Source organism: Malurus melanocephalus, unplaced genomic scaffold (genome assembly GCF_030028575.1).
Source record: "Malurus melanocephalus ecotype Western Australia unplaced genomic scaffold, MMel_1.1 scaffold_25, whole genome shotgun sequence".
Classification (NCBI taxonomy): Eukaryota; Metazoa; Chordata; class Aves; order Passeriformes; family Maluridae; genus Malurus; species Malurus melanocephalus.
Genome location: NW_026623257.1, coordinates 214,022 through 227,184, shown reverse-complemented (window position 1 = coordinate 227,184; position 13,163 = coordinate 214,022). Strand labels below are relative to the sequence as shown.

Genomic DNA, 13,163 nt, shown 5'->3' with positions numbered 1-13,163 from the left:
AAAGAAGCTGCATAGAGAACTTCCAAAGCTGACTGAGCATTTGTTTTTGGATTTGATCAGAGTTTCAGTCTAAATCTGCCCGCTCATACAGCCCTTCATGGTTTACCTGGTTGACAGACCTTTGGAACTGGACCAGAACACAAAGTTCTGTTGCAAAGTTTTAACTCACTATTGAAATGTGTAGATTATATATGAGATGAAAAGATTRAATATTTAACTATCTTGTGAGACCTCATGTTCTGGATGTAGAGAATATTTAAATAAAAAGATGACTTCATCTTTTTGTTRACAAAACAAAATTTCAAAGGATTTATTTAGTTGTCAAGTAACTTTCACAACATTTTATACTGAAATATTACTCTAAGAATAAAGATGATTGAAAATATTGCTTTCAGTATTACTAGTATGCTACCTGAAAGATATTTTCTTCAAAATTCTACAAAGATATCCTTTTTACTCTTTAGGAATACTCTCTTTAATGCCATATATAATTTCTTTAAGTACATTGTATTTCTTACATCTGYCTTTACTAAATGTCTGACCTRTGAACCTGGTTTTACTTGTGTAATRTCKCCTGTGTTGTATTTCTTCTGGTAGCCAATGAATAATGGAAGAAATATTATGTTCATAGGGAACTGATTCTCATTTTCCCCTCTGCACCTTAGTGGTGGAAAAAGCCAGAGTAAAAAGACTGTGCTTACAGCAAAGCTCCAAATCTGTCTAAAGGTTATATTTACTTTTTGTCAGCTTRTATTAATATAATTTTAGTCATTTTCAGTAATAAATGTGTGATTAAAGGTTATCCATATAGCTAAATAGCTGTTATTACCATGTGCCACTTTAGTTACTTGGATAATTTATCAACTCTGTATACAAACAGACAGTTTACAAATAAGAACTTTCACTCCTATAGTTAAAATCATAAATCAATARCAATGTTTCATGGCTTGATCCAGCTGCTTATCACCCACCTAACAGACCCAATTACCTTTACATTCATCTAATATTTTAGGTTAGAAAGCAATTTTTGTTGCCTTTATGTTCATCCACTGAAATGTAAATTTAACACTCATCAGTTCTTACAGGCCTGATTCTTGGTACTGCCTGCTTCTAGAAAACTTGTGTTTCTGTGTAGCCTAGTGTTTCTGGTGATACCAGTTATTATTTCATGCAGTAGTGTGGATACTACTCTGTAGCAATCATCAAGTTGCCAGCATCAATGATAAAGGTTATTTTAAATACAGAACTGGAGGCACCATCCTGGGCTGTGCTCYAGTTCCTTGAAGCTGGAACTAACATCAGCTCTTTATAGTAAACAATCTTCTRAGAGAAGAGCAAGTATAGTTTTGAYTCAACTCAAATTGCATGGGATTGGCTGCTTCTGGGATGTTTTCATACCTTTTTTTGAGTTCCAGCAAAAAATTTCAGTGACCAGATTGAATAYGTTTGTCCTTGTCCGACTTGTGCTTCCTCTATTTCTTTTTCTCCTGTTCTTCAGCCTTGCAAAATTATAAAAGCCAGTTGTGCTCCCTTCTCAGACTTCAATTCTTTCATCTAAATTCACCAAACTCTTGTAGATTAATTTTTTGTCAGGTTGTTTTTTCTTTTTTTTTTTTCCCTCTATTAGAAAAAGAGTTAACTGAACAAATTCTGAGGAGCAGAATACTGGCAGAGCCTCCCACRTGCCTTGCCACATTATGTCCAGGACAGTACTTTGAAGTAAGCCCAGCTTCAAGTGGGGACTGGATTAAATGTTGCCAAGTTCTCCCATTAGAAGGATCAAYAAAATCTCTTCTGCTTCCTGAAGATCCTGCTCCTGTTTCATGGGAGTGTTTCATGTTCATACATCTGGTGGAGAATAGAGAAATGAAAGACAACCTATAAGGTACAGATGACTACCATGTAGTGTCTTCAGTGCCAAATTCAGACAATGTATTGACATTAAAACTATTTAGTTACAGAGAGCTTTCCATCACTGTGGAGGCACAGGGAATTTACTTCTGGCTCCAACRGGCATAAACTGCAGGAAAAGGAAGTAGCTAAGCAAAAAGAAACATCCTAGCTGTCTATTTTCTTCTGTAGCGGGGAGAAGCACTGGAGAGAAAAGGAAAGAATTGTTTACATGTAAAGARGTGAAGTTGAAGAGCCCTGTGAAGAGAGGTTTCTTGGAAGCAGCTGAGTGAAGCTAATGTGAAGAGGCTGTAGGGGAGAAGAACTAGGAAATGCTGTGATGTGTGATTTCACACAGTGACAGGCTTTGTGTGTGCATATTGGGAATTTCCTGCATGGAATACACTTTCTTCAAGGTAGAGGCCGTCTGCCTTCTGTCTGCATTATTTCCCTGAGGAAGTGCTGAATTTAAAATRAATCATCCCCTCAAAACATAGAGAAACTCCCTTTCTGTTAGTTTCCAAGGACAGCACAGGACAGACATTGTAGCTGAAATAGTCATACAGAAGTGTGATCATACTTTACATGACTTACCTAAAACAATGGTTAGCATGAGACTCTTGGCTTGATCTTCATGTTGAGGATAAACTCCTCTGCAGGAGGGATATCCTTTTGCAGTTTATTGGTATTGAGAAGATGAGGACCTGCATGTTACTAATGCTGGGTGCTTTTTTTTTTTTTTTTTTTACCTGTTCTAGGAGTTAGTTATCCTAACAGAAAAAAATATTGCAGTATTTTCATGTACACAAGTTGGTTTCCTTAAAGGAATTTCATTTATACTGCACCATATTTATTTGCAAATTAATCTGACGTCACCAAAGACCAGAACCAAAAGGATACTGAAAAAATGTGTTGTAATTCTTATTTTTGGGTGACTTTCTCCACGCATTCATGGTATGAGTTAGCACCCAAACCACAGTGCTCATACAATGCTTAGGGAACTGTGTGCCTTAGAAAAGAATTGATCCCATACTCAATGAATGTTTCTTACCCAACATCAAAACACAGTTGTTTAAGGTACCTTACAAGAAATTCACTCTCAGTCCTCCGTCTTCAGTTACCTTTTTCTGCTCCACTGGGAAAATACCTTTCCTCAGTGTTACTGTCTGCACACTTTCCCTGAAGGCATTTTCAAAACTTAGTGTGAAGAAAACGTAGCTGTGGTGATGTCTTTTATGCTGGAGTTTTATAACTAAAATAAGGTATTGYTTCCTATACAGGATAGAGGTTTCAATAGGAAAGACAGGGAATAGCCCCATGGTTACATTCAACTTAGTTACTGCTTTGATTTCTCATAAGATATTCCATCTAGTTCCATCACATTGTGCACCAGTGCTTTAATAGCTGAACAACTGGAGTAAGAGGGAGAAGGGAATAAAGAAACTAGACCTCATATTATCTTKTAGGGTATTGTACTCTTTTCTTTAAGGCATGACAACTATTATCATACTTTCTGTGCAATCTTGTCAATAAGGCTTGCTTGAAGAACACAGTTTCATGGCTATTGATAGGCTGTGGTGTGATTTAGGCACATTTTAGCAACAGACTGCTTTTAGCAGATTTAACAGACTGATTTTAGCAACAGACTGCTCCGTTGCCTTAGGCCAGAGATGATTCTACCTCTCCAATATTGATTTCTCTAATTTGCCATTTCTGATTCTATTTTAGATGCTTGTTTGGTTTGGRTCAGATCCAAATACTACCACTGGTACTAAAGGAATATCATAGTATACTTCTATCTGAACTGCTCTGCTGCATAGAAGTGGCCAAATTTGAAATTTAAAAAGGCTGAGCGGCAAGCACATTGCTCTGCAACTTCCTCAGAAGGTGAAGGAGAGAGAGAAGGCTGAGCTCTTCTCCCTGGGATCCAGGGATGGGACACCTGGGAACGGTTCAAAGCTGTCAGGGGAGGTTCAGACTGCACATGAAGGAGCATTTTCTGATCAAACACTGGACCAGCCTCCTAGAGAGGTGGTGGAGGCCCCAAACCTGTAAATGTTTAAGAGGCATTTGGGCAATGCCCTTAAAAAGCTGCTGTAGCCTTCATTCAGCACTGGAGTGGTTGGGTATTTGGACTCAATGGGCATTGTAGGTTCCTTTGCAATCGCAATATTCTAATTCTGTTATCTTCTGAATGTGCTCTTGTGGATGAGTATGAGGTATGTTCAGCTTGGGAAATGAGCTCCTTTCTCAAATAAAAATATATTTGAAGCAAACCAGAAGAACTAACAGTATTAGCAGAAATCCAGCTCAGTGCTAATTCCTGCTTTTTGTGAACCATCATCCTTTTTCTTAATTAATAATGTGAAATTACATAATCAAGTATTTTGGTTTTATTTTAGCTTCTCTAAATAAGAATAAGAGTGGTTGTATTGATTCTGGACTGGCATCTATCCAGCCCGATGTCCTCTCTGGGATGTATAAGGGCATGAATGGACATCGGGGGAAGAGTGAGAACAGGGTAGTCACCACACTTGTTTCCCTAATGTTATTATTGTGTCCAAGTTTAAAGTTAAATAAAAACACAAAGCATGTATTACGCTCCAAATTCTTATCCTTGGTAAAGGAAAKCTTCTAAGTCTTCCACTCTGAAAGAATTCCCTATGTTCATTGTCACACCASTTACGTCTGCAGAGCTGAAGCTAAAGGAAACTGGCTGGTTGCAAGYGAAGTAGCAAGTGTTCTGTCCCTAGGCGACCCAGTTCATTCAAAACTGAATTAAAGTAGTTTTGGGGGTTTGGTCTGTAGGAAATTAATTCAGTAACAAAACACAGTTTACTATAATTGATACTMTTAACTATTTCAGGAGTGATGATCAAGAACAGAGTGTATTATGCTTTGTCCATTAAATCACAGCCTTTGGTGGCTGCTTTGCAAACCCTTAAGCAGTGCACGATGTGGAGTGCAGGACTGCTGGTGCCTTTCCATGCCTCCTCTGTACTGCAATAGTGTTCTTAGTGATGMAGCACCTGAACTTTTAAACTACATTTAAATAAGAAGAAACAGAACAGTTTTATTAAGCACAATCAGCATAAGGGAATTGAGTATAAATAGGACTGGAGCAGTTTAAAACTTGTTTTTAAAGGAAAATCATGTGTGCAAGTATTAATTGCAGAGGAAGGCATTGATTTTTGTGACCTATTTGGAAATTTGGCTTCAGATATTTCCCTGCATCACTGGAAAGAAGTACAAAACTTTCATAGCAGAGCCACAAAGTTTTGCTATTGATTTTATAAAACCTAGGGAATAACAATAATTTTTCTGGGAAAAAAATTACTTCTCTTTCCCCTCAGGAATTTGAAGTGAGGCTGTTGTAAGAAAGGTGGGAATTAACCACCTGAATGGTTTTCTGGCATCTACAGCTAAGAACTTTATCATAATTTTAAAAGTTTGTTTGAAATTTCTAAAGTACAAAAGAGCAGCCATCAGCAAAATAAGTGTGGGTTTGTGGGGGTATTGTTTATTTATTTTGGTTTGTTGAATATTTTTTTACATTTTCCAGGATCATTGTGGGGGATTGGATGAGGTTTGTTGGCACATCAAAAAAAGGACTTCTTGATAGGGTAGCCAAGTTGATAGCACAGCTGACTAATAGAGTGCTGGTAAATGTTTGAGAGAGCCTACAGTGTCACATTTATAGAAGGGAAGGAGTGACTACCAATGTCAGAGATTTTGATGTAATTTTAAATTGGYCGCAAAACCCAAAAGTTGCTCTTGAAGATTCTTTATTGTTTTCTATGGTAATTTAGTGAAGGGTTGGTACTTTTTCAAAGGATTATTTAATGTAAAATTTATTCTTAGGTTGTTTCATTTTTTCTCTGCCAGATAGTTGATACTAAAAGTTGTTTACTATTTTGCAGATAGCCTGTAATGTACTGCTGATTTAAAATCTGGTTCTCCTTTGCTTTAGATAGAATATTAGTTTTTCAGTCTCCTTGCTTTTTGCAAAATGTTTCTGGATCTTTTTTCTTCCAYCTTCCACAACCAGAAAAGCAATTTAAAAATGAGTGAGACAGTATCTGCCTGTAATYATATACAGCAATGTGTGTGTAGCTCCATTGTAGAAATAATTGAAAAGATCATGTGCTGATACAAGTTCATGTAAAATCCTTTCATAGTTTTCCTTCAGTAGTGTTATATATAATTTCATGAATTGTTTTAGATATAATTTCATGAATTGTTTTCGAAAGCAATAAAAATATTTTGGTGTAGCAGATAGCTATAGCACTTCCTCAAAAAATGAGTGACAACTGTAAACTGAATGACTTCACACAAAGGAGAGGCACACAAACATTTCTTGGATAATTAAGGAAATACAAAAGTGTGAATTTGCCCTGGCAGCCTGTGTGCAGGCTCAGCGATGAACCAAAGAGTGTGCCAGAAACAGTGAATGAAAGAAAACCTACCTCCCTTCCCAGCAAGAAGTGAGTTTCTTTGGTGTTCTGGGGGGCTGTAAGGCGATGAATAAACAAATGTTATGGCCTGCTGTGCACGTGCACTGATGTATTTTGGTGTATGGGATAAAAACAATGAATTTTTGCAGGCTGCATAATAAATATTATTACTGGAGAAGTGTGTCCAGTGCAGTGGAGCTTCTTCTGGCACTGAAGGGCTCTGAASCCATCAAGGCATTCCTCCTGTGGGCCAGGTCTCGCATCAGGCCATGTAATGTCTGAAACTAAAGCCAAGTGATACTGCAAGAACTGCTGTGTCCAGGCAGTGTCTTAAATATGTTTTTTGGGCTGGAGGTCTGATGTAACTTACCTTTGCATACCATTGTGCCCACTACCAGTGCCACAGACACGCATYCAYCTTCTAGGAGTTCAGCTGAGTCCARGGTKCCCTTGCTGSTCCCCAGCACCTGCTTTGGAAGTGAGTCCTTGGGTGTTTGTACAGGGCCTGTGGCAACACAGTCTGAACATGTCTCCAGCAGCTTTTCTTCTGCCAAAGTACTGAACAGCATTCCCCACCTCTGGGTTACCTCCCATGAGGACTTTGGTTACTTTTATAGAAATATGGCTGGTGAATGTTGTCCAGGAAAGCATTATTTTGGTGTCATTTGGAGCATTTACTTTTGTACCACCAAAACTGCTTTTGACTCCTGTGAATTGTTGGGAGATGTTTGATGGTGTTCTGTAACTCACCTTGTTATGCAGGTGCTGGCTGTCTCCACACAGTCCATCTTACTGTGGTGGATTCATATCAAGTCAGTCATGAAGGGGCACTTCTTGTTTAACTTTACTGGAGGGAGAGGAAAAAATAAAGGCTCCCTAAAGCCTGGTTTGTTGCTTGTTTATAGATATACTATTGGTCAGGCTGGGATTTTTCTGTTTGTGCCTATAAAGGGAAAAACTTGATGGAATGAGCTGCTGGTAATAGCCAGACATCTTCAGCTGTCTGTAGAAAATCTTCATTTTTGTGGTGCTTTGTGCTTCTGCTGTTTCCTCGCTGTGCAGAGGCAGGTAGAGCTGCCCAGTGATGCTTCCCAAAATGAGAGCTCCCTGCAGCGTGCTGTGCTCATTTGCCTTTCACCCTCCCCCTGCAAGGTCACACACAGAGGGTTCTCGCTCCTTGGGTGCTTTGATGGCACGCCTGTGGAAGTGGGAACGTGTGAGTTCATCTGGAATCAACATGACCTCTCTGTGGATATTTACTTTGCTCTGTCTTGCCCAGGAATGTAAAACAACTTTTACTGGAATATTTCCTTTGCCTAGGTGGTTATTAAAGGTAAAGCTTTAGGCACAGTGTAGTACATCCTTACAGAAGATAGGTTCATTAACTTACACGTTAATATTAAGAACTAAACATATAACAATATTCTTCTTTTGTTTGTCAAGTATTTTGTTCATTTGTTTGGTTTTTAGCATTATCTTTTCATTCTTAAGTTATTCATCTTCCTTAGGATTTTCCTTTAATCCAATGTATTTTCCAAAGACAGTATAAGTGTAGAGGAATCAAGTTTTGCGTAGTTGAATGGTGGTGGGGGATTCTTCGTGTTGCTCAAGTAGAATTAAGTAGAACACTCCTACTTATACCTAGAACACTTGAGTTAGCTACAGGATGCAATGGCTACCAAAAGTAAGAAAAATAACCACGATTTATTTATTCTTTTTTGAGTTTGGATTGAGGGAGGTATTAATTCTACCTGCTGGAGTTCTCAGCTCATTCATATTTTATGCTACTATTATCTAATGCTATACTGATGTAGTTCTGGTTAAAATCTCTTCCTCAAACTCTTGAGGTGGGCTCAGGTTACTACAGTTCAGAATAACTTGATAAAGAATTTTATTGCTCATCTTCCTCAGTCAAAGGTCCTAGCATTTGCAAACTTACATAATAAAGCCTAGAAAGATGCAGAAAAAATGGTTGCTAATGCATTTTTCTTTAGAAAAAAATGTGAAGCAAAAATACGTTTTGCTGAACATGCTGGAAAATTTTTTAGGGACAATACTTCTCTTAACCATTATTTTTTGTCTTTTTATGTATTTGATGTAACTAAACTGTCAGTTGTACTGATCTATTGTGAAGCTGGGAAACACCTAAAAGAAAAGGACAAAAGACTGTGCCCTTTTATTCACTCAGGCAGATTTGGCACAGTCATGTGACAGCCTAAAGGCTCCCTGCACAAACACGTCAGGTTGCTTCAGTCAGGAATGTTTTTCAGGCCAAAAGGAAAAATAAAGTGTATCTAAATTAAAACTATGGCAAATTCTAATAAAGTTTYCTAGGGAAACCCTTTTGAAAGTTTGGATTCAAAGCTCTGGCATTGGTTTGTAACCAAGAAATGGCAGCTTCAATATCTAGCTATACGGGATTGTTAAAAAGTTAAAGAACATGAATTCAACTAAGGAAAACAGCMCTCTTTTCATACCAGWATATATTGATATCYCTGTAGGGGCAAATACARTTTTAATAGAGAATCATAGAATYTTTTAGGTTGGAAAAGACTTTTATTGACCATYGAGTCCAACCTTCACCCAGCACTGCCAAGTTCACCACTAAACCATGTCCCAGGTGTCACATCTACACATCTTTTAAATACTCCAGGGATGGTGAGTCCACYCCTGCCCTGSGSGCCCTGGTTCAAATTCYGCTTRTTGAATAAGAAGKGAGTATTAGGATAAAAATTCTGATGGTGGCTCTGCTGTCTGGACTCTGAGAGCTACATTATTTATTGAAAGACCATTAAAGCAGTGGTGAGGAGAAGCATGACTAAAAYTGGAAAAGCCAAAATGTAGTTGGAATTTGTTGGCATCCTAAGATTAATTTGAATACAGTGCAGTGCTTCTGTGGAAGTCAGACAAGTGATACTGGGGATTTCTACAAATCAACCACAAGTGATTAATTGAACATAATGAATTTTGTTACATTTTGTACAAGTTTGCTACTTAAAAAGGGCTGAGTTAGAATTCCTGGAAATGATAATTCACTCTTTATGCAGAAATTTGATTTTCTTTTCTAACTTATTTGGATGAGGTGGCGTAGGCTTTTACATCATCGTACTCTTGCCAGCAACATCTATTAATTCTTTGTGCCAGCAAGAATGCCAGCTGAGATATTACTTTTTTTTTTTGGCAGATGAGGTAATATCTATCACATAGAAATCTGGATATTGAAAGAGGGACTCTAGAGTGGAAAGTAATATATTACTTATTATGGATTGTACTAATTACWGAAGGGWAGATTGCTCTCAAGTCCCAGTGTGYCAGATGAAGCTGCAATTATTTAGTAAATCTGAAAATCAGACAAAAGGATTTTAAAATGGGAAAAAGTGTAATTTCAAAAAGAACCATTGTCCCTAGTCACCACTAGGGCTCCCTTTCAAAAGGTAATTTAAATTAAAGTATTTTCTTCCAGTTCAGCACTTTGCAGTTATTKTTTGTCTGAGGACTTTGGCACTGTTTATCTTCGATATTGTTAATTTCAGTGAACTTGAATGCAAGCATTTTAGTTCACTATCTCATCAAAGGACTGGCTTCTTAATCTATAAGACCTCACTACAGTGAATCAATATAAATCACAGACTGTAGATATGATGAAGATGTATTGGTTTGAACTTGTCAGATTAACATTTATGATGCCAGGTAGAAATTAAAAGTCCTTTTAGAGCTATTTTTATGTAAATTAGCTTCTTTTTTTTTTTTTTTTTTTTTTTTTTTTTTTTTTTTTTTTTTTTTTAGCACTATCAAATCTGGTAAATAATTGACACAAGTCTTTACTGTAAAAATAGAACTCCAAAAGAAGCAGTAATTTCATTTACATTATTACTGCTCAGAAAAGAGATAGTAGGAGGTATATTGRCGTATTGATAAGTGATCAACATCTATAGGGAAAAGGGAAAACAATTAGAGATTTGCATCCATTTGCTCATCCAAAAAAGCATTTATTCTCAAAATCTGAAAGAAATAAATGTAATCATTTGAAAAGTTAAAATAATTTCAGTCTTTGTTTTTTAACTGATGGATGCAACAGATAACATTGTTCTCCYCTTATCTTATAAAAATGTACAGAAAAATCTTTTAATCATGAGTGTGATAATCAGTTCATTGTTATCAAAAGAATGGTTAGTACCGAGTAGCTTCAATCCTTTTTGTATTCTTGTCATGTGGGAAAGACCTATATTGAAGCATAAACAGAACATGCCTTGGAGGAAAGTGCAGTCATTGCCTAAATGAATATACAATTCATTTTATCATTCATTTGAATATATTGTTCATTTTATTGAAAAAAAAACCCTACCTAACCCATCCTCCAGTGTGCATACTCATTATTTTAAAATTAAGACCTTCTGTTGCTTAAGTGCTTGTACATAGAAGCACAAACAGTCTAAATTTATTCTTTTGTGTAGGCCAATTGAATTAACTTAGCTGCACATTTGAATAATATAAAAATGCACAAAATGATCTGTAGAACCAGGAATCACAATTTCTTTTAGAAATCACATGTAACTCTTCATTTGAAAAAGCAATTTATAATTTTCTCTATAAAAATGGAGAATCAGGCAAATGGAAGGATCTAGAAAAGTTGAAGAATGCCAATGTTCTTGCTTTGAAATAGTGTTTGTATATCAAGACCATGAGGGCAATTWCTACATGTGTGATTCAAATTACTTGATAAAGAAATAAAGATTCTTCCCTCCAGCTGAGTGAATGCTGGACAAGTCATTAATTAGAAAATACATAAAATTGCGTATTCTAGCTTTGTTATTTATTCTTAAGTCTGTTCTTCTAGTTAATCAGTTCCTTCAGAACAGACTTATATCTGAATATTCATGATGCACTACTGAACAATTTAATTTAAAATGATCACTTTTTTCTTTCTCTTTCCAGTTCAACAGAAGAGCAGTTTCACTGGCAAACACAAGGTAATGTACTTGTCTACATRTATGTATTATATTCTCTCACAGAATGATCATTTTTACCTAAAGAAGATGGGGGGGAAAMCACATTTATGTATGTGGAAGTTTTTGTTGGGTTTTTTGTTGTTTTTTTTCTCRTTGCTAATGTGTGAAAATTCTACTTAAAAAAGTAGAATTTAACAATTAAAATTGTTACGGTTCACAAAAAGAACACTGAAACTAACATAGAGTTTTGAGAGAGGGCATTGTTAAATGTGTCTGGCTTTTTTTAAGACTAGAAGTAAATATTCTCATTTTGCTTTTATTAATCCAAGGGCTCACTTTCAGAGGATGGCACATTTTTCAGTATGGCCATTCTCCTGAGAATGTGTRGCCTCCATTCCTTCATCGGCTGTGAGTGCTTAGTCACCAGTTTTATATATATATAAACTTATATATAATTATATAACTAGTTTTAGCTTTTGWCTTGTAAGTGGTTTTACCTTTTGCCCTTCTTTTACATTTTTATGTTGTTAATTGTATTACAGATGGTCAGAAGGATATAGAAGATGAACTCACCACTGGTTTGGAGCTGGTGGACTCCTGTATTAGATCACTGCAGGAATCAGGGATACTTGATCCACAGGACTATTCAGCCAGTGAAAGTAAGTTGCTAGAAATATATTTTCTAGAACCCAAAATTTTATGCTTTAAAACTGAATGCGTACCTTTTAGTCTTCTTGATTATTTTCTGATGTTGACAGAATGGAATGTAGTTGTGAGCAGGCAAATTGCTAGTTATTTTTTGGGCTTGTAATAATGGAGAGTATCTCACAGCTAGTTTTTTAGAGGAGAAACAACACATGGAATATATTTTAAGGAAAATATTTTCTAATTGCTATGTTGCTGTGCTATGCTATACTATAAGATCATGTCATGAAACTGTAGCATCACCACCATAAAAACATTCAAGTGATTTTTCACCATCCAGAGGTGATGAAATGTGTTGGTTGGCTGTGAGGAAGTCTGATATCTGATTGTAACCACTTGGCCAGGGAGCTGGTAACTCCCTACAACTAAAATTTGGGTACACAGAAATGGGTGAACTTTATAAACATGATACACAGAACAGCTGTAGCAAAAAAGGTGAATTCTTTTCTCAAAGGTTGTCTCACTGGTCACCTRCCAGCCATTCTGTTGGCAGAGCTGTGCAGTGAGTGCATGGATTCTTGGCTAGAGCCAGCCACTGGGGAAGTGGATCAAGGCTAGACAATGGTAAAAGTGACCAAGGGACACACCACTCAGTGTGTTGGTAAAGCCGATGTCTATGAACAGTTGTGCTCATGAGTCACACTGAGACAGTTTTGCAGCATATTAACAGGTCTGGTATCAGATGTAGTACTAGAAGTGAAAAAGCAGGTTAATTCCCTAGTTTCCCTTCCTTTTCGTCAAGTTCCTATCTCATATTCTGTCCCCATCTGCCACAATTACACACCCACTTTCACATCCCTCCCACTGCAACTCCTGTCACTGGCTTTGCTTTTTGTTTGTTTTCTTCTACATCTCCTTCCCTCTTGCTCAGCTGATCCCTGCTGCCCAGTACATTCTGACTGAGTCACATCTTTTGGGGTGACTGCCCAAATTCAGCTTACTTGAAATCAAAGGGGATAATCTCCTCTTCATCTGGGAAGGCTGACGAAGTTGTGACAGCCACCCTCTGCAAAGGATCTTTATCAATGACAAGTCATCACCTGCAATGTGGTCATCGGGTGACCAAAGGGAGACATTGCACACTGGATACAGAATTTTAATTTGTCAGAACATTTTTCACTATTTTAAAACAAGGTTTGCTGTAAAATTCAAGCTGACAATCCTG

The 13,163-nt window shown here is 37.0% G+C and overlaps 1 protein-coding gene across 1 annotated transcript in view; it reads left to right on the top strand.

Annotated features, from left to right (window-relative positions):
* The window catches only part of CTNND2 (catenin delta 2), a gene marked incomplete at its 3' end in the record, with an annotated part of 536,496 nt that overhangs the window by 313,536 nt on the left and 209,797 nt on the right, over positions 1-13,163 (top strand). The window contains exons 4-5 of the mRNA XM_057390373.1: positions 11,280-11,314; positions 11,836-11,952. Coding sequence (XP_057246356.1) covers positions 11,280-11,314; positions 11,836-11,952 — 152 coding nt within the window. The remainder of the gene's footprint in view (positions 1-11,279; positions 11,315-11,835; positions 11,953-13,163) is intronic.